This window comes from Anopheles coluzzii, chromosome 2 (genome assembly GCF_943734685.1).
Source record: "Anopheles coluzzii chromosome 2, AcolN3, whole genome shotgun sequence".
NCBI classification, from domain to species: domain Eukaryota; kingdom Metazoa; phylum Arthropoda; class Insecta; order Diptera; family Culicidae; genus Anopheles; species Anopheles coluzzii.
Genome location: NC_064670.1, coordinates 79,808,059 through 79,830,467, shown reverse-complemented (window position 1 = coordinate 79,830,467; position 22,409 = coordinate 79,808,059). Strand labels below are relative to the sequence as shown.

At 40.8% G+C, this 22,409-nt stretch overlaps 1 protein-coding gene and 2 long non-coding RNA genes across 3 annotated transcripts; 1 reads left to right on the top strand and 2 right to left on the bottom strand.

The window, feature by feature from the left end:
- The first annotated feature begins 1,578 nt into the window (after positions 1-1,578).
- On the top strand, positions 1,579-7,853 carry LOC120952724 (uncharacterized). Its single transcript, XR_005751315.2, has 5 exons — positions 1,579-1,744; positions 6,462-6,572; positions 6,668-6,734; positions 7,206-7,478; positions 7,536-7,853. It is a non-coding gene; the product is annotated as an uncharacterized LOC120952724 (long non-coding RNA).
- Positions 7,854-12,235: 4,382 nt separating this feature from the next.
- On the bottom strand, positions 12,236-16,529 carry LOC125908391 (uncharacterized). The gene is made up of 2 exons (XM_049611115.1): positions 15,339-16,529; positions 12,236-12,277 (listed from the first exon to the last, which is right to left on the bottom strand). The coding sequence occupies exons 1-2, from the start codon at positions 16,527-16,529 to the stop codon at positions 12,236-12,238; spliced, it is 1,233 nt and encodes a 410-aa protein (XP_049467072.1).
- A 2,867-nt stretch (positions 16,530-19,396) lies between these two features.
- On the bottom strand, positions 19,397-20,281 carry LOC120951868 (uncharacterized). The gene is made up of 2 exons (XR_005751220.2): positions 19,705-20,281; positions 19,397-19,627 (listed from the first exon to the last, which is right to left on the bottom strand). It is a non-coding gene; the product is annotated as an uncharacterized LOC120951868 (long non-coding RNA).
- Between the last annotated feature and the right edge of the window lie 2,128 nt (positions 20,282-22,409).

Genomic DNA, 22,409 nt, shown 5'->3' with positions numbered 1-22,409 from the left:
TCTATAGCATATCAGGGACACAACTACCGCGGTGCAATACGGTCAGGGATTTAGGAGTCACCCTGGATCGCAAACTAGATTTCCGACAACATTACTGTGATATTTTAGACAAAGCTAACAAAATGCTAGGATTTATTCGTCGACATTCGAGAGAACTCAATGACCCACACTGCCTGTTAACTCTGTATAAGTCCTATGTTCGTTCCATCCTCGAGTTTAGTTCTACAGTTTGGTGTCCATTCTCTAGTGTTTGGTCCAATAGAATAGAAGCTGTCCAAAAGAGAGTTACTCGTATTGTCCTACACTTCACTCCGTGGCGTAATGTAACCCCTCGTCCATCGTATCATACTCGTTGTTTGTTGTTTGGTCTGGACACACTTGCTAGGAGACGTGATAATGCCCAATGTACGTTTTTGTCCAAACTTATTGTCGGTGAGATAGATTCGCCAGAACTACTGGCTAGAGTCAACATAAATGTCCCTCCTAGAGTGTTCCGTAACTACAGACTAATAAGAACTGACCTTACAAGACGTGCATACAGCGAGAACGACCCAATGACTGCGATGGCCCGTTACATCTCATTTAATCAGCGTTACATTTCATTTGACTGGCACCTACCTACTAGATTTTGTTGATCCGTTTTGTCATTGTACACTGCGTTAGTTATTTAAGTTTTAGTTTTAATTCAGTGATAAGGCCGCTTGTTTGGCCAATCACTTAATACAATAAACAATACAATACAACTCAGTGCTTCAAGGAACGTCTCCGGCTTTTGCCATGGCCGCAGTGAATTGCGCTGCAAATCATGTTTTGTTATGTTTTTTTTTTTTTAATGAACTGTTACATCTTAATTAGGCCATAGGGCCCGTTGAAGATTAATAAATAAATAAATAAATAAATAATAAATAAATAATAGACTCTTACAGCGAGATATAGAATTGTTCGAAAATAGGCGTTGACATGTTCAGCGATTCTGTAGTGCTGTCATCTGTTATGTTGACACCATATGCCGGAACGTTTAATTTTTCATTCTTAAATGTCCTAAAAGTAGCAAATAATCATTCCTCAAGCTGTTTAATACAAAAATTACTTGAAACAAGTTTTATCATTGAATTCAAAGCTAACTGCCCAAGTGACATTTTCGAACAAATTGTTAGCGTTTTTCGAATTGCTGGAAGCTTAAAGAACAGGGTTAAAACTGGCTTAAAGAGCAAGCGATATTGCAGAGTTTAAGCTTACAATAACAATTGAAACGTCAATGTGAAGCGTTTTTTCTGGTGCCATTTTGAGAATTGTCATCACCTTGTGCACAAGCTACCGGCCCAAAACAAAACATGTGTACTCTTCAATCCGTATCAAACAAAAAGTTTATTTAAAAACAATCTTTCACGTTGAATTGTTGGTCCATTCATTTTCCCGCGGTTCTGTTACTCCTGGATAAATCGTTTATTTCATCTTACTCAATGTTTGGGTTGTTGTACACCGAGGACGAAACTGCAAGCTTCTTGTTTGTCTGGCTTCTACCCAAAGTGGGTGTAATATACAGGTGGGCTTATCCCGAACAAATTGACAGCTGCGCTGTAGAAAAATGAATAAAAAATGACAGAAGGGGATTCGATCACTTTGTCAATGTATGTGTGAGCATCACTTCTGCTTTGTTGACGACAGGAATGGCTTCAAAATTAAATCAACGATAAACTCTAAATAAAAAGCAGTTTTACGATAGAAAAATTGATTGTTCGTGGTAAGTGTAGTGATATTATGATTCTCATTTCATTTCATTTCATTTCATTTATTAATACAATATCCGCCATCAAGGCTAAATATAATAGACTTAAAACTAATTTAATACTAACAAATAAACAAAATAATTCATGAAAAACTAAGCCTAACTAACCTAGTCTTGACCTAGCAAAAAAGAAAAGAAAAAAAAACAAGAGTAGAGCGTAGAGACTATCATAAACTTAACAAAAACAAAAAAAAGAGAGTAATAGAAAACTAAGGAGAATAATTAAATGGAATTAGAAGAAAAAATACGGTTACGGAAAGAGTTAAGAGAGGAGTCGAAATCAAAGAGATAGTAAAAGTGGTTAAACAACCTGAAACAGGACAGAAGAGGGTCATTGAAAGTATAAAGAGTATGACGTGTTTCAATTGACAGAGGATCACGTGGACGAAGAGAACGAGAGGGAACATACAACGAGATGGACGAGAGTAAATCAGGAGCATCAGTAGCAGAAAGTAATAAGCCACCAATAAAACAAGCCTGAAACACTTGGCGGCGGAAGCTTAAGGAGTGAAGATTGAATAACTGCAATCGCGTTTCATAGGGAGGTAGTGAGGCAGCACCGAACAAACGACGGAAGGCAATCCTGGTAAAGAGGCGCTGAATGCTTTCAATTCTCGAACAGCCATCAATAGTGGGAGGATTCCAGATGATACTTGCATATTCAAGAATAGGCCTTACCAAAGCACAATAAAGGATTCTTAGGATGCTTTGATCTCTAAAAATAGAGGTAAAATGTAAGATAAACCCAAGGGTTCGATTTGCTTTTAGTAGCACCTCATCAAGCTGCAGTTTAAAGTTAAGACGACAGTCAAGTATAATACCAAGATCACGGATGGACATAACACGAGAGAGGGAAGCGCTAGAGAGAGTATAGTTAAATAAAATAGGAGAAAGAGAGTGAGAGAAAGAAATAACAGAACATTTTTCGGGACACAGGCGAAGTAAATTGGATGAACACCAATGAGCAAATGCATTGAAGTAATGCAGAAGTCTCAGACAATCAGAAGAAGAAGACACAGGTAAAAAGATTTTGATATCATCCGCATAAAGGAGATGACCATCAGGAGGTAAAACATTACAAACATCATTGATGAACAAAGAAAACAGAAGTGGACTTAGCACACAACCCTGAGGGACACCTGACGTACAAAAAAACTCCTCAGATAAGTACGACCCGGTTTTAACCCTGCATGATCGATTACTTAAATATGAGGACAGCCAGCTAATAATGCCATCACCAAAACCAAGTTTAGACAATTTAGCTAATAATTAAGAGTGAGGTAAACTATCAAAAGCAGCATGAAAGTCGGTGTATATTGCATCAAGTTGGGTACCGGCCTCAAAAGATCTAAAAATATTGGAAATAAAAGACATGAGATTCGTTGAAGTAGACCTACCAGGCATAAACCCATGCTGTTTAAGGCTAATAGCGGAACTACAACTATGAAGTATGGTTGGAAGGATACATAGCTCAAAAGTTTTGGCTGTGGCGCAAGTTTGGGTTATCCCACGATAATTAGAAACAATGCTATGGCATCCCTTTTTGTGTACCGGAAAAAGCCAACAGGATTTCCAAAGAGCAGGAAAAACCCCAAGAGAAAGTGAAAGGTTGAAAATTTTAGCAAGGTGTGGAGCAAGCACGTCCTTACAGTTTATTAAAACAGAGGCAGGAATGCCATCTGGACCAGGAGTAAAAGAACGTTTCAACCCAAATAACACCTGTACAACTGTTTCAGAGCTAACCGAAATATCGGAGAGATTAATTAAGTTCTCTGGCGTGTAGAGTAGCCCACCCTCAATAAGGTTAGGGTCACTAACCGGTGGCTCAAACATTTGGGAAAAATGTGCAGAGAATAGCTCACAGATCTCAACAGGCGTAGAGGCAGTTCGAGAATCAAGTACCATTTCATTAGGTAACGTATTGCACCCTCTTCGAATCCTAACAAATTGCCAGAAGGATGCTGGATCAGAACGGAAACGCGATTGCAGTCTACTCGAATAGGCCTCAAAACAAGCCCTGTTGTATAGTCGATGCGCAGAGGCAGCGTACTTAAATAAACGAAAGTTGAAAGCAGATCGGTTCAGACGATACCTCCTAAGATATTTCATTCTATCCTTTTTCAGGTTGCGAAGAGTACGATTGGACCAGGGAGGATTAGGAGGGGAACGAAAAATAGGTGTACATGAAAGGAGTGCAGAGGTTAACAAAGCATTAAACGATTGGACAGCCTCGTCGACCGATGTACATTGATAAAAAAAGACCAGTCGGAACGAGATAGAATTGAATTAAGTTTACGATAGTCTGTGAGCCGAAAATTATAACGAACTCTCAATGAATTAGGAGCAGAAGGTAATACATTCATAACCCTACTAGCCCTAAATAAAGAAGACGGTAACGCAATTTCTAGAGCAGGATGATGGGCATCCTGGGGCAGGAGCAGTGACGAAGCAGGATACACAGAACAACAAGCAGCTGCACCCGAGTTGGAGAGCACCAGGTCCAAATAATGATTTAAATGGTTATGCACCCCGTTCAGCTGATAGAGTTCATGCAGGTTTAACATATCCAAAAAGCAGGAACTGGACGTATTCGAAGAAATATGTGGCACATAATGTCTTATAGCTGAAGATGAATCTGGCCTTACTGCGGTAGAAAGCGACCACTCTAACGCAGGTTGATTGAAGTCACCCAGAAGGATAAGATGATCATTCGGTTTCATTTGCATGTATGCATCACTGATGAAAGCAGAAAGGGATTCCAAATAGTTGCGGTCGCTGCTCAAATACGGTGGCACATAAACAATCCCCACATAAAGACGAAACTTAGAAAAAGAAACACGTATACATAAAGCTTCAAGCGTGGGTTGATTAATGTTAAGTGCCACAGAAGGATATCGAACGGAACATGCAAGTAGCACACCACCCCCACGCGAACGTTCGTTGTTTAACCTGCTTCGATCACAGCGGTATATGTTGTAGGCATCACTATCAAGGACCATGTTGGATGGAATCGATTCATTTAACCAGGTTTCAGTAAGGGCAAGCATTTCAAACCCTGATTCATTCGCAGAAAGGCGCAATTCATTATATTTGGTGCGAAGGCCTCGAACATTTTGGTAATATATCACAAATGGGTCTATTAATTGTGAGCTATCCGTTTGGCAAACGGGCTGATCTGTGGTGAGCGGTTCGTGTTGCTGAGATTGGATTGTGATTGAAGCCCCACCCCCGGTGATAACTGAGGCGGTGTGGGAGGAAACTCCAGTTGAATAGCCTCTAGGATCTCGGTCATCTGGGATGGTGATAGAATCACGCGCTGTGGGGGTGGCGATCGATGTTCCAAAAAATGATCCGGATGAGCGGTAGTTTTTGGCACAGCAGAAGAGCAATTTTCACTATTTGTACGATGCGAAATAAGCTCAGAAGGGTCAAATCGAGCCCTTTCATGTACACGTTGCTTTGGTAGGCCACGAGCAACAAACTCCCGAACAGTAAGTGAAACTGGCCAAATAGTAGACTGCAGCGCAAGCTCCTTAAGAGATTTAGGAACACTCACTTTGAACGATATGAAGGACATCGAGTCCAGGTTCACACCCTTTTTCGTGAGACGGTAAACATTAATATCGTCCGTTGGTAGCACAGCTTTAAGCCACACACGCATATCATCAGCCGAGACATGCGATTTGATGTTCGTGAAGTATAATCATACTTTCTCGGCTATGCCCGTGTTGGTGGTGTTTTGGTTCAAAACAGGATCAGAAGATGCTTGTGTATTTGTTCGATAGTTTCCAGCACTAACATCACTAGTCGGCTTAGTACGATGATTGTAGTGGTTACAGTTGTCAGAATCATCCACAGTGTTGGTATCGTTCGCAGCTTGGATATCATCAGTGAGCTTCGTTGAGTTAGTAAATGTACGGCGAGCGGAAGCTGTTTTAGTCGTTCTGGATGTATTTGTGGCATTGAGCGACGATACATTAATGGATGTGTGCGATCGCGATGCGTTGCTAACAGACGGCTTAGCTAATATGGGTGTTAGCGCTCGCTTATCAACGAGAGCGAGGATCTCAGGAAGCAAATCGCTCTTGATAGCCGATCTAAGAGAAGAGAGAGATGAGTCAATTGTGGTGAGAATATCTGCTTTCACCAATTCGAGTAGGGCTGCTATCTCACTTGTGAGAAGTGAATTTGTGCCAATGCGAAACTCGTAACATGTTTTGCACAACCACAATAACTGATTATTACGCCCAAGCTCACGAGTAGAATCACGGGACAACCCCGTGCAATGGGTGTGATGCTTGGAACCACAAACACCGGCACAGGACACCGAATTAGCACTATCGGTGGGTGCATTGCAGGTTGAGCACTGCATAACGATGACTCAGCACAATCTGATGAGTGACAGGAGCAGAAACGAAGCCAAACACTTTCTCGGCAAAAATGTTGAATAAACAGAAGCAGCTTTATATTAATCGAAGGCACGCACTAGCCAGTACGAACAACTCAGCAGCACCACTGTTGCAAATGTTGAAATTCCAGAAATAACACGGCAAAACAGCGTATAAAATCAGGAGCACGAGGAAGGCACATCCACTCAGTTTGACAGTCAATCTCTCTCTTAATATCGGATATGAATGTATCGGATATGAATCATTTATGTGTTATTCGGCAGAATCGACACAACAAAAGTGTTCATTGCTAACGCGCACCGGCACTCGGCAACTGGCCGCGATATTACATATAGCACGGTAAAATAAGGTGTTATATTCTGAATAGGCTTGTGGTAAGTAAAGAAATGAATTTAATTTTCTTCTAATCATGAAAGGGTATTCTATGTAATTGATTTTATTTATTATTTATTTCTTTCCTGTTGTACAGACAAGAGCTTCTATATAGTCAAAGTTGACAACAAGAGTGTTTTTAGTATCTACGATATTCTTGTGTGGTAAGTGAACAATTTTATTTGATCGTATAATTATTGTATGTGACGATCCATAGTCGTGCGACTTCACAACATAACTGTGGTGGATCAAAGTCTAAAATGAACTGCCCCCCCCCCCCCCCCCCCCCCCCCCCGCAACAAGGACAAATTATCTAGCTGGGTGGTACTGACTTTTTTTTTGAAGGCCTGTAGAAGCCGGCATGGCAGCTAGATCGCTACGCCAATTAGAATAAGAAGAATTATTCTACTGCCTTATGCACCAGCAATTTGAAATGAATAGCAACTTCTTCCCTCAATTTATTTTTAAAGGACGATATGTAAATGCCGCAAAAATACTTAGTTGAACCATAACTAAATGAAGTGGTAGAACACCGTGATCTTTTTTTCATAATTTTTAACGTTTAAGTACCACTATTTGATATGTTTACCCTAATGCAAAACAAACAATCATCAATCCACCGCTATTTTTTTTAGGAACCAATATGACTGGCCGATCATGTTCAGCTGCATTTTGCAAAAATAATCGAGCTAATGTAAAAAAACGGGGAGTTTACGTTACGTTTCATAAATTTCCACGTATCCCTGATGTGCAGAAGGAATGGGTGAGATTTTGTCAAAGAGGAGAAAACTGGGAACCCAAAAACTACAGTGCTTTGTGCTCCGATCACTTCAGAAATGAAGATTTTCAATTACAAAATGCACCAATAGCCAACAACTCCGGTACATTTCGGCAGCTTAATCCAAAAGGTAACAACAATAATGCTATGCATTGGCACATTATTCTAATTTTTTTTAATTTTTTAGCAATACCAACAATAGAAAAAAACAGCAACATTTTAAGTACTGCCGCAAAACAAAATCAAACAATAGACTTCATTACGCATAGGGCTGAAGTATTGTACGAAGGACAAGTACTACCATGCGAACTATTACAGGAGGAAATATGTGAACCGGATCTGCATGTTTCCGGCGAGCAGCTTGCATCGAATTTAGAACTAGAACGGCTAAGAAACGAAAATGAAAATTTAAAAAATGTAAATAGTAATTTAAGAAATAAGTTGAACGAGCTGAACAACCAAAATAATCAATGTAGGGCAGAAATCGCAGCTTTAAAAGCGGAAATGGAAAACAAAATTGATAGCAATCTAGGTTTTGAGGAATTAGTTATACAAATGAAATTTTATTTGAAAGGTACACTATCAGACAATCAAAAGGATTTAATTTTGCAAAAAAAGAAACGAGTGATATGGACAGACGAGGAACTTAGCGCTGCATTGACGCTACGATATTTTAGCAAAAAGGCATACAATTATTTAGCCAAAGATTTAAAATATCCTCTTCCTTCTATCGCGACGCTAAAGCGCTATGCAAAGCGACTGAATATTAAAGAAGGCATTCTGGACGACGTTTTGAAAGTAGTTGACAATATAACGAAGACGTTCACCCGTAGGGATAGAGAATGCGTACTTAGTTTTGATGAGATGAAGGTCAGCAAGATATTAGAATACGATCCTGTTTCGGATGAAGTGATAGGTCCTTACAACTATTTACAAGTCGTAATGGCTCGTGGCCTGTTTAAAAACTGGAAACAACCGGTGTTCATAGGATTCGACCAGAAAATGACGAAAGATATCATCATGACAATAATTGCAAAATTGGCAGAACATAACATTAACGTAACCGCCATCGTAAGCGATAACTGTCAAGCCAATATTGGTTGTTGGAAAGAATTAGGAGCCTATGACCACAAACAGCCATATTTTACACATCCAACAAATGAAGGTAAAATATTTGTCTGTCCGGATGCCCCACATTTGCTCAAACTAATAAGAAATTGGCTCATTGATCATGGTTTTAATTACAAAGGTAAAATGATTAACGTAGATTTACTATTTGAAATGCTTTCCAAAAGAAACGAAGCAGAAATGACTCCGTTGTTTAAATTAGCTGATTCACATTTGATAATGACACCTCAACAACGACAAAATGTGAGAAGTGCGGCAGAGCTATTGTCCCGCACAACATCAGTGGCTTTAAGGAGATATTATCCTGAAAATGAAGACGCAAGACGTTTAGCAGATCTCATAGAAAAGATAGATCTTTGGTTTAGTGTCTCTAACACTTATACTCCTACAGCAAAACTCGACTATAAGAAGTCATATACAGGCAGCGATGATCAACTAAACGCACTTATGGATATGTTCGAGTTTACATCCAACATGGTTCCATGCGGCAAAAACAAGATACAAGTGTTTCAAAAGTCCATTCTAATGCAGATAAATTCTCTACAGATGCTTTTTGATGAAATGAAGTCAAAGTATGGACAGAAAGTAAAATTCATTTCCACACACAAGGTAAAACTTCCGCTTTTAAATTTTCTAATGGTTAAACTAATTTTAACAACATGCTCGTCATGGGTTCAATCCCCAAATAGACCGCGCCGCCATACGTAGGACTGACTATCCTGCTATGGGGGGGAATCAATTAGTCACTGAAAGCCAAGCCCACAAGTGGGTACAGGCAGGCCTTGACCGACATTGGTTGTTGAGCCAAAGAAGAAGAAGAAGAAACTAATTTGTACTTTTTTTTTGTTGCAGCTCAACCAAGATGTTTTGGAGAATTTTTTTTCACAACTACGCCAAAAAGGGGGAGTGTATGACCACCCATCTCCGTTAAGCTGCATATATCGCATCAGATTAATGATTTTAGGAAAATCACCAACTATTCTACGCAACCAAACGGATGTAGGCCCTAGCAATCCAAAGCCTCAGGATGAATATATTTTATCGCAATCAGAGAACCAACCAGCAGATCACGAGTCTAATTATATACAGGATCAAAATGAACCAATAATTTCGTCCCGCATACTGACCCAAGCGGATATTACACCAACCCTGCCCAATATAGAAGATGTACAAAAGGAAAATGGTATCACTACCCAGGATAATAGCGATACATTCAGTACCGTAAGTAGTAGTGATTTAAAGTTACCAGAACAGGATGGCGATGGGCTACAATATATCATGGGGTACATAGCAAAAACCTATCATAAAAAATTTCCTGAATTGAAACTAGGTGAATTTACATTTAAAATGACAACCGACCACAGTTATTCCAACCCCCCCTCATTCGTACAGCATCTCTCGGTAGGAGGGTTGTTTGCTCCTTCCGAATCATTCTTAAAGCACGGTAACAAAATGGAAAAAATATTTTTAAAATTCAACCGAGAAGGATCAATCTGTAAAAAGAAAGGCATTGTCACAAGACTGACCAAAACCATAAAACGCCGGATTCCAGAATTGCCTGAGGAAATTATTAAATAGTTTGTTAAACAACGTGTTATTGTGCGTATGCGTTATAAAAATATGCTCATAATGAACGAAAAGAACATTAAAAAGAAACGAAAAATAGCCGATAACCCAAAGGCCGCTAAAAAAATGAAAAAAAAATACAAATTAATCGCTCTAATACTACATTAAAATACCTTAGTTCTAACTTTATTATGGGACCCATGGACAGTAGGCATATTTCATATATCTTTTGAGATTATGAGATTATTAGATGATGAGATTATGAGATTTTGAATTTACACATATTGGATTACTTGGACACTGTACAATTTTGTTAAATAGTTTTAAGTAGCATAGTTTCGTTTGTAAAATCAGGACTTTATAAGATAATTTGTATATTATGTGTATTTTCATCATCGATTTGCATTCAGCATAAAAATAATCGTTCGAATTTTCAATTAGTGCTAGGAAAATATGATATAGTCTAGTGCGTAAAAAATCGTGTTACGTTTGAGTAGATTGTTTCAGCTAAAATTGACGTAATTCATGTCTTGGAAGTAATAGTGTAAAACAACTATTTTTGCGTCTCTAATTTTCTAAATCTCTTAGCGTGATATGTAGTTTGTTATTTTATATTGCTGCAATACCGTACTAGTCGAATATGTTACATATATCAATACGAAACGTATACAAACAATTACTAATAGTGATGAACATTACCAGCAGTTGCATGAATAACATTTCTGAAACGGGAAACACTCATAAACTGTAAAAACATTTTTTAAATCTGGCGCATTAATACGGCTGTTGAGTAGCGCTACGATTCGGAAAGTAAATCTTTTGGCAAACCTTTTTTACATGCACTTTTGATAAGATCGCATAAAAAATTAGTTTTATTTGCTTCCGTATTGTTCGACTTCCTTTTTGCTACTGACCTTTCCTCCACTCTCTCTCTTTCTATCTCTCACACTCTCTCGTTTTGTCGCTCTCATTTCTCTTCTGCTCGCAAATCGCACTCTTTGCGGAAGCAGTTTACCGCGTTCAAGAAAGGCCTATTTACCTTGTCTATAGACCTATATCGGATTCTGCGGTCGTACCTTACACCCCACGCCGTAATCCTGGTCTGGTATCACAGGCCAGTGTTACTTTATATCAACGACCGCTAAATTACACGTCCCTCTTTTAAATTTTCCACTTGCAGTTCTTACTAATGCTTGACGGCACCTATCATCTTTAGAAAGTATAACCTCCTCTATTACTCCTCGTATCCATTGTTTTCTGTTTTTTCCTTCTGCTATGAACACTATATCTCCTTTCTTTAAAGGGTTGGACTCGGCGAACCATTTCGATCTATTATTTATGCCTGGCAAATATTCATATATCCACCTCTGCCACAACTGTTCCACGTATAATTGTGATAGCTTATACTTATCGCGAAGCGCTTCTGCATTATTAGGGCTTGCTGAGACCAAATGTGGTTCATTTGGAGATACTCCCCTTAAAAAATTGTTCGGACTTAGCGCGTCCGACGATTCATCCGCCACATACGTTAAAGGTCGCGAGTTTACCAGGTCTTCAGCTTCCGTGATCGACGTAAGAAGGACTTCATCTGTCAATCGCTTTCCTTCTTGTAGAACCTCTAAAGCAGCTTTAACAGTCCGCACCATTCTCTCCCATGAGCCGCCCATATGCGGTGTACCGGGTGGAATGAATCGCCAAGAAGTTCGCGCGTTAGTCAGCTCGTTGGCGCATTCTTCGTCGACCGCCTGCATCCGTTCCACTAGTTCCTTACAGGCTGCCTTCAAATTCGTCCCATTGTCTGAAATAAATTCTGAAGGAGGGCCTCGACGGCAGATAAATCTTCTAATAGCCATTAAACATGACGATGCACTCAAATCGTAGGCTACTTCTAAGTGCACCGCACGTACTACAAGACATGTGAAGAGGACAATCCACCTTTTTTGACGACTGCGACCTACCGTCACCTCGATTGGGCCGAAATAATCGATTCCGACACTGCTGAATGGGCGTTGCGTGTTGCTGATCCTTTCAGGAGGTAATGGTGCCATTCTGGGAACTGCCGGCCGACTTCGCTTGACTTTACACCAAACGCAACCGCTTACGGTTTTTCTCACTGCTGCATTCATATTTATAATGAAGTAACGTTGCTTAAGATCGTTTTTCACTGCCTCTCGAAAAGCATGTCCATGCTTTTCATGGTACCACTGAATGATTTTTCCGGTGATGGAGTGGTGCCTGTGCAGAATGATTGGAAATCTTAAATCAAAAGGAAGTACTTCTTCATTAATGGTGCGCCCTTCCATGCGAATAATTCCATCGCCGTCGATCAATGGTGTTAGGCGATATAACATGCTCGACTTCTCAAGAGGAATCCACTCTTCTGCTGACAAATTCATGTTATGTCTCAATACCTTTAGTTCATCTCCGAAACATTCCGCCTGAGCCATTTTTAAGAGAATACACTCTGCTTTATAATGCTCTTCTTTAGTTAAAGGAACGTTTAATTTTTTCCAATTTGCCGTGATTATTTTCTTCCGCTGTAGTTTGGTCGCTTTAAATGTTTCTAGCTCTTTCCCATCTCGTCTACGTTTACAATTGGATATAAATCTAATCACACATGCCATAGTGCGAATTAGTATAGTCCATTTTGAGATACGTGTCACATCAATGAGGGGTTTCTGGAGATCTACCTCATGGTACAGGTGAATTGCGCGTAATCCTTCTTCAGTGTTTGCGCCAATACTTGGTTGATTTGGCCATTCTAATTCATTTTTGTATAAAAATGCAGGTCCTTTGAGCCATACTGCTTCCGGATCGAAACACCATTCTTTACAACGTTTCGTCAGTTTATCTGCTACATTTTCATTCGAAGGAGTCCAGCGCCAATCCATCACACTCGACGTTTCCAAGATTTCACCAATCCGGAAAGCAACAAAGGGTTTGTATCGATGTTGGTCGGATCGTATCCACGATAATACGGTACGAGAATCGCACCAGAGAAATTGCTTCGTAATTGCCAATCTATGCATTTTCTTTACTGTGTTCACTAACCTTGCGCCTAGAACTGCTGCGCATAGCTCTAACTGTGGAATCGTACGTTCTTTGATAGGTGCTACCTTTGATTTGCTCATCACCAAAGCACACTGGATGCTATCAAAGAACACGGCTCTGAAGTACGCTACACACCCATATGCAGATTGACTAGCATCCACAAACACATGCAATTGAAGCTCTTTGATCTGTTTTGTAGAAAACCCACCAAAATATGCTCGCGGGATTTTAATCGCTTCGATTTTTGGCATCAATTGTCTCCAATTTTCCCAATTTTTTAGCGTCGAATAGTCGATGGGTTCATCCCAATCGCATCCAGTTCTCCATAACTCTTGAACGAGCATTTTTCCTAACACTGTGAATGGTGTTAGGTATCCCATTGGATCAAACAGCGACATCACGCAACTGACAACTATTCTCTTCGAAGGGTGATCATTTTCATAAGCTTTAGAAGGTGGTGCGAATTGAAATGTGTCATCCTTTACATTCCACATTATGCCCAGAACTCGATCAACTTTCGTAATACGCTCTGAACATTTCTCTTTAAATTGGATTGATAGCGCAGGATTTTGTTCTCCCATTTCCTCGCTAAATCCTTTTCCATTACTGACCCAATTTCGTATATGGAAACCACCTTTTGAGTGTACATATGTTACTTGCTTTGCCAATCGTACTGCTTGTTCTATTGAATCCGCACTATCATAATAGTCATCAACGTAGTGTCGGTTCTTTATTGCATCGCAAGCTTCAGGATATGTCTCACTATACTCGTCGGCATTCTTATTTTTTACAAACTGTGCCGAACATGGCGAGCATGTTGATCCGAAGGTGGCAACATCCATAACGTATGTTATTGGTTTCTCATTTTCTGGGTCAGGGAACAAGAATCTTTGAGCTTGTTTATCTTCCTTTCTAATTGCAATTTGGTGGTACATCTCTTTGATATCTCCACCAAATCCAATTGGACCTTCTCTGAAGGGACATATAACCGATGGCAGCGAGCAAAGCATATCAGGGCCCTTTAGCAATTCCGTGTTCAAAGACACACCTCTAACGGTTGCAGCTGCATCCCAAACTAATCTGAGTTTTCCTGGTTTGTTTGGGTTTTTTACCACATTAAGTGGGAGATACCATACTGAAGCAGGGTCCGTTTCATCTAACTCTTTTTTAGTCACCTTATGAGCATAATTCTTTAATTCATACTCTTCTATCATCTTATGTATGGCTTCTTCCAGTTCCTTGTCCTTCGCCATTTTTCGTTTCAAACCATCTAAACGCCCTTTTGCCATTTGGAAACTGTCAGGAAACTTTCGTTCATCTGATTTCCAAAGGAGTCCCGTCTCAAATCTGTCACCTATACGCACCGTGGTCGCTTGCAAGATATCGTTCGCTCTGCGATCTTCTTTAGCTACTGGCAGCTTGGCTCCAAGAACGTCAGAATTTTCTAAAGTGTATTGCATTCTTAAAACGTCATACAGCTCTTCGTTGGTAACTGGAACGATAGTATGGTAATTAATGCGTTCATTTGGTATATTGCTTACCGTACTCTTCGGGCCATAAATTGACCAACCGATCTTGCTTTTCACGGCGATTGGCTCTCCTGGCTTGCCAATTTTCGACTCCATCGGGGCAAATAAATGCAGGTTGTCCAGTCCTCATTTGCCGCCTCTTCAATTGGCACACCTTTCAGGTGTGGGTATTGCTGCTGTAGATAACGATAGGACTCTCTTTGAGAAGGAAGCACAAGCTTTTCCACGGTTCGTGCTCCCTTTAGTAGAAAGCTCTCTGATGATCCTCTTGTGGATAAAACGACATCGATTTTCCTTGACTTATCTTCCCGTCGTTCGACGTCTGCACTCCAGCTCACCACTAGCGGCTCATTTACGCCTTGAATGCCAAGCGCATCAGCAACTTCATCCTCAACAAATGTTCCCGAAGCCCCTTCGTCCAGAAAGGCCACCGTATCATAAGTACGATCACCCGCCGATAACGTAACTGGCATCGTTCGAAAAACCGTGGAAGGATATTTTCCACGATGTGCGTTGCACGCAGCTTCCACTAGGGTAGACGTCTGATGCAGCAAAGGATGGTGGTGATCGTTGCATCCCTCAAACCCGCATGCACGCCTAAACCGACACACAGCTCTTCCGTGATTGTTCAGACAGTTCTCGCATAACGAATTTTTCCTTACGTAGTCCAGCCGGCTTAGTACTGAAAGATTCTTAAATTCGTTACATTCTCTCACCTTGTGCGAAATGCTGTTGCAAACGTAGCACTTTTTGACGTCCCTGTTTTCGATCGCATGATGATTTAGGTTTGCACGGGTCCCGGAACGGAAATTTCCTCTGTTGGTCTTGTAGCTTCCGAAATCCTTCACTTCCGTGATATCCTCCGTAAGGGCAGTCAGGTAGCTTGAAAACACTTGTAGAGATTTTCCACGCCTATGCCGTTTATATCTTACCCAATCCAACTGGTAACCTGGAGGGAGCTTCTCCTCCAGCTCTTCGACGAGCAAAGGATTGCTTAAATGCTCCGTCAGCTTCGCACCCACGATGTGTCCGACCAATTGTTTTACTGCGAGTCCGAAATTTATAAACGTCTCCAGTCGATCAGCATCCGGAGCAGGTACAGCTCGAACCTTGCGTAACAGCGCCTTCAGGATACGACGAGGTTTCCCAAATAAATTTCGCAGCTCCTTTATCATGTCCGGAACAGCATCCGCGAGCATCAACGTTCCATTTACCGCTTCCAATGCATCTCCACTTAGGCTTTGTCTCAATCGTTGTAAGTTTTCGAGGTTAGAAAAGCCACATGCTTTTGTCGTGTCCTCGAAACAGCTGATAAACGCCGGCCAATCCTCGGGGGCACCACTAAACGGGGGTAATGGCATCGATAAACGTTTACGTGCCGACTCTTGACGACGCGTAAGGGGTTTTTCTTCAACCTCCGTTTCCACATCACTTTCAACGAGCTCACGATCACCGCTAGATAAATCCTCACTCGCCGTGCTGCGCTCATCCTCATCCATCTCCTTTGTTGCACTACGACTTGTCACGCAAGGGTTATCAACGGGACGACGTTGATTGCGTTTCAATTTGGAAACCTTCAAACGCAAATTCTCAATCTCGTTATCTTTCTCTCGCATCTCTGCGTCGTATTTGGCTACAAGCGCATTGATGCTTTTCTCCTTGCTCGATTTCGTTTTACTTCTTTTCTCACCGTTTAGCTTCAATTGCTGCGCACCACGTGTCTGCTTAGTGGTGTGCGTCTGCTGCGCCGATTCTCCTTTCTCGATCATCTCCACTCTCGCTGCAACGGCCAATACGGCATCCACAACGTCGCCGGTCTCGTTCTTACTTTCGGGAATACGCTGCGTCGTCGGCTTCGATTCCCGTGACGGTCCAGCCTCTTCGTCGTGCTCCGTTTTGCGTTCCATCGTCTGGCAGAACAAGCACTCGATGCAGGTAGAGATTCACGATCACTTTTAGTATTGTAGTAACAAACTAATTTTTTATTGTTGAGTAGCGCTACGATTCGGAAAGTAAATCTTTTGGCAAACCTTTTTTACATGCACTTTTGATAAGATCGCATAAAAAATTAGTTTTATTTGCTTCCGTATTGTTCGACTTCCTTTTTGCTACTGACCTTTCCTCCACTCTCTCTCTTTCTATCTCTCACACTCTCTCGTTTTGTCGCTCTCATTTCTCTTCTGCTCGCAAATCGCACTCTTTGCGGAAGCAGTTTACCGCGTTCAAGAAAGGCCTATTTACCTTGTCTATAGACCTATATCGGATTCTGCGGTCGTACAGTATCGGACAGAAAGATAGGGCATTGGTTTTTTAACGCACCATGCACCCGTTGGGTCAAGTTTATGTGTGGTTTGTATGTGTTTGTGTTTGTGTGTGTGTGTGTGTGTGTGTATGTGTGTGTGTGTGTGTGTGTGCATGTGTGTGTGTGTGTGTGTGTGTGTATGTATGTTTGAATGTGTATTGATGTGTGTGTTTGTTTCACAAGTAGGTCGTTTCGGATAGATTTGTCAGTAGTTTTTTTTTGTGTTTTGGGTTAGGTTTTTGTTGTAATTTGCAGGACCACCGCCCTCGCGAGCAGTGATCCCTATTCAAAAATGCAATAAGCTCAGTTTTTGATCTTATTGCCGTCGCCCACGATGACATTAATCATGCGTTGACGCATCGACATCACCAGATTCTGGATCGTTTCAGGTGGAATTTTGCTCCACACCTCTTGCATGTGATCGAAGAGATGATCCAGATCTTCCGGTATGTTTTTACCCAGCCTCTTCTTGAAAATTGCCCAGAGGTTCTCAATGGGATTGAGATCCGGGCTAAGGGCTGGCCACTTCATTGTTTTGACATTGTTGTCAGCAAGCCAAGTTTGGACAGTCCCGGAAGTATGCTTAGAATCGTTGTCTTGCATAAACATCCAAGACCGAGGAAGGTTTTTCCTAGCGTGTGATAGCAAATGAGTATCAAGAATATCTCGATACCCAAACCGATTTAAATTACCGTGGATTCGAACCAACGGACCCATCCCATAGTAGGAGAAGCATCCCCACACCATGAGACTACCACCGCCATGCTTGAAAGTTTTGAAGCAGTACTTCGGATCAAGAGCACAATTAACAGGGCGCCGAACCAACCTACGTCCGTCCGACCCCTGTCGATTGAATTTTGACTCGTCTGACCACAAAACCCTGCGCCAATCCTCTTCATCGAAGAACATGTGCTCAATTGCAAATAACACCCGTGTGTTTTTATGCGCAGGTGTTAAATTGGGCACTTTGACTGGCACTCGCGCGAGTAGCCCGGCACTGACCAATCTTCGCTGAACTGTTCTCGGCGTCACCGCCAATTTCAGTCTGCCTCGGATCTCTGGTGCCGAGCTAAACGGATGTTTCTTCGATATGTTAACAATCTTACGGTCTTCCTCCGCCGTGGTCTTCCGAGGACGTCCGGGTGACTTGCGCGTTTCGGTTGTCCGAAGCGCGTTCGCCACAAAAGTGCGCGATCGTTCCATCACGAACTCGATCGTTCTGCGCTTAATGCCAGCAGCCGCCATTCGCTTAATGATATGGCGCTGATAATCGGTACAATGTTTACCTCGACCCATTGTAATAAAAATTGCTTGCTTAGACCGTCAAGAACACACTGGTTAAAAACTTGGACACGACTGATGCCGTGCACTGCCTGCGTTCTGCTTTTATACGCGATGAATCACATCGTTGTCGAGCAGCAAAAAAGCGTATGGATAAAAACAATCAATGAGTAAGCGAGTGAGCATGTACCCATTCAAAACCAGAACAGAATACTGCCGCGCTCATGAAACAAAACGCCCATTGTAAAGAACACCTGCGCGCTTGCTCAATGCACACACAAAGTTTCCCATGCGCACACAACGTTCAACGCAAAGATGCACGCATGCCTTTCAATGGCGTGCACTGGAGAAACACCTGTGAGGGAATGCCGAGTTCATTGCTATTGTGCGCGTTTTCATTTCGCACCGGTGTCGTATTCACATTCATGAAACAGCACACCTGCGTTCTCGTCCGGGGAACAAGCGCTGCTGTCGATGCAAACTTTAGCTTTTATCCAAGTGTGAACGCACGCTGTTTCACATGATAACACACATAAACAGAATGCTTTCAATGCAATATGAAACCATGTCAAGCTACGTTTCTTCAGACAAAAACCCGCGCACTCGCACACACACACACACACACACACACACACACACACACACACACACACACACACACACACACACACACACACACACACACACACACACACAAGTAACGTGGCAAAACAAGTGTACGGTGCGTTGAAAAAACTAGGGTCCTATCTTTCTGTCCGATACTGTACCTTACAACGGCTATACTATCGTTAAGATTAAAATGAATATTAAAATGCAATACAAATACATACAATAAGAACCTATTCACGCACGGTCCTATAAAAAGTTTTTGAAAGCAGACGGATGATTACTACCTTCGTGGATGCCTGTTCATCTAGCATATTTGGATTTCAGTTGGTGGCAATTTAAACAAATGTGAGCTGCACGCTATGACTTTATGACTTTCACACTTTAACTTCAGTTGTTCATGTATGTTTGCAACAATCTTAAAGGTATTGGCACCTGCCAACACTTACTGTAACGCTTGATCAACATAGGGTTATTTATGGGGATTTCGTACGATTAACCACGTTTTACTATTCATGTTGTTCATCATGTTAGTATGTACAGTTCATTATGACCTTTGCACATATATAAAGATATACTTGCCGGTGTGTTTTGATGTACGTTATAATTAACCGATAGGGGCTTTACAGCGCTCTCTTTCCTATTCCGGATTATTACTCTTCAGGATATTCCGATGATTAAGTAGATGGATAAAAAATACTTCCATAACCTAGGTCCATGGTATACTTCTTTGTTTTCCTCCATTGCGTCGATTACAATGACTTCATATTTGTCCTTTTTCTTCTCCTTGTTTACATGTCCTCTATTGAGATGGCACTGCAAATGATCCAGGTTAAACGTTTATAATACATCTGCCCTTAGGTTATTTTATCACACAAATGAGTAATACTTACGGTCATGATTTGGTAAAGAATAAACATTTATACCTTCATGGTAAAAAAATATCTATCATGCTATTAGTTGCCAAACTTATTTATGAGTGGCATGGCTACTTGACGAGCATAACTTTTCGTTTCCAGCACCTTTAGATACATGGTTCGCACTGAGGAGGCTTATTAGCTTTATAATCTTTTAATGTTTGTACTGCAACATGAATCATACCCGTACCAGATTGTCCAGATCAGTAAAAAAGCGCTGTATGGACTCGACAAACAATGCTGAAATTTGGGAAATACAAACGAAAACAATTTAATATTGCGTTGCCCCTTATCTCTTTTGGTTCTTTTTCACTTTTTAAAAGAAATATTCGATACTTAACCCGATCACAACGGAGTTCTTTGATATTTTTAACTCAGGAATATTTGCAATCGTTTCATTTGCAAAAGTAAACAAACTCACAGCTTGCTATTTGTGTTTCGTAGTGTGAGTGAATAGATACGTATCGCAATCGAATCCCCTCCTGTCAAATTTTTCTCCAATATGGCGTTCCCGCCAAACCTATAAGCCCACCTAGTCCCTATACCCACTTTGCTTCTACCGAAGCTCTGACATAAACTTCACTCACACACCCTTGTTTACAAGGAGTTTAAGCTAAAAAAGTAGAACAGTTGTCACCTGGGTAGTTATATAAACCTCGCTGCACACGACACACTTAAACAACCTTAGTTTGTGTGTCATTTTTGACACTGGTAAAAACGTGAAAGGGGCGGACATACGATGTTTACAAATCGGCAAAATAGGATTTGTGCGGTATGCTATAGCTGTATGCTTTGTGTTTCGATAGCTCTTATTTCGATTAGTTCTTTATTGCTACTAAATTATTTCGTAGGATTCAATCTTTAATTTTTGAAGTTCATTTCTTCACAGCCGAAGCTCATCTCTCCACAGTTCATTTTCGATCCTCCAAATTCCCGTTAAACAGTTTTCCCCAAGATTACGCGTAACACTTTGTGAATAAAAATAAAATATAATGTCTTGCACGAGCATATTTTTTTCGAAAATCGTTTGTTTAACTGATGAGAATGATGCAAACTGCAGTCCAAGGGGTTCGCAAGTGACAGCTCTACAGTATAACCGAACATGTCAACACCTACTTCCGAACAAATCTATATCTCACTGAAAGAGTCTATTATATACCTAAACAATAGTTGGCATCGCGAAAGAATTAGTTTAAAATTAACAGTCATTAAAAATTAACGGGAGTCGTTAAAAATTGCTAGAATTTTGCATCGCGAACGTATTGAGTTCATTTGTTAATGTTAAAGACTGGTCCTATGCCGCCGTTAAACAAACGACTGTCAAGAGCGTATGCGATACAAATTAACAGTCGTTAAATTACACTGCTCGAATTTTTTCCCCGTGTTTGCCTATATTATATACAGAATGATGTCAAATTTGTCCTAATCAATCAACGGCGTGGACCTTGTACTATGCAGAATATAATCTCCATCTAAAAATCCTTTGTGAGTACGCATGGGCGCAGACGTATCCAAAACACCATTCGTAGTGCCACCTATGCTCCTTCATAGCAACATTTTAAGAGGAGTGTCTTTCAGTATGACCTTGGACACCTGAAAAAAAAACAACGTTTAGAGAATTTTACCTCTCAAAAAAGCTTATATTTTACCTTTAATGAAAGCTCGTGTGTTATATTTGCGATAATGGCTCGTAATTTTAACGTAATAGTATTTTCTCCCACCATGAGTCCAGTGCTCTAGAATAAATTTATTTCATCGACGAGCTGCCGCAGATAAAACGAATAACTTTCTGATTTTGTTGGTCTACAAATGATAGTCACGATCATCACTGGCCAATGCGTCTGGTCAACAACCGCCAAAAAAATTGACCAGAACTGCGTTTTAGATCGCGTATGAAGAGGCCATCGATTTTAAGACCGTACTGAAGCGTTTATGTCACTGCGATATATTTTCCATAAAAAGAAAGTTCTTTAAATTATTACTAAGTATTCTCACAGTACCTTTTTGGGAGCCACATACTTTTCAAACAAATTCATATATTCGTATTAATAAGCAATGGCATTTCCCGTGTGAAGCAGTGGCGTAATCGATTATACCAAAACTTGCCATTTCCTATAGACGAAAGGATAGCAGGATTTCGTCATGTCCGCAGCAATGGCATTGGATCTTTAGGCACACCGAGATCTGTGTTGGCTCGAAGATACTTAAGCAAACGTTTGAACAATGCGTGCGATTCTTACATATCGAGCTAGCGCCAAATACCGTAAACCCTCTTTGCTTGTCATTTTGGTGTAGTCAGTATCTTATTCATCGTCATCAGATGCTATGTTAGGATCTGCATTGTCCATCGATGATTCGTATTCCGATTCGCTTAGATTCAGTTCCTAATCCTGAGTTTGAAGCTCTTCACGATTCTAGTCCGCTTTTTTATATAGAGTTTGACAGTTGGAGCCTTAAACCATGTAAACATTCGATACATAACCACACATAAAACTAACCTGCAATTTTCCCTGCTCGAAAACATGGCAAAACAAGATGGTTTTTACATTTATCTCAAGGTGCATTAAAGAGATCTGGTGATGGAATCCTGAATCAAAGTGCACATAGTACAAGTGGTCTCATAGCATGTTTTTTTTATAAACAAATTTGAATATCACTTTTTGGCAGGATGGGCGAAAACT

Excerpts from the sequence above, each read along its gene's own strand:
- LOC125908391 (XM_049611115.1), bottom strand. The coding sequence starts at position 16,529 with ATGGAACGCAAAACGGAGCACGACGAAGAGGCTGGACCGTCACGGGAA. Across the intron at positions 12,278-15,338 it reads GCAACAGCATTTCGCACAAG|GCACCACTCCATCACCGGAA; the intron begins GTGAGAGAATGT and ends CATTCTGCACAG.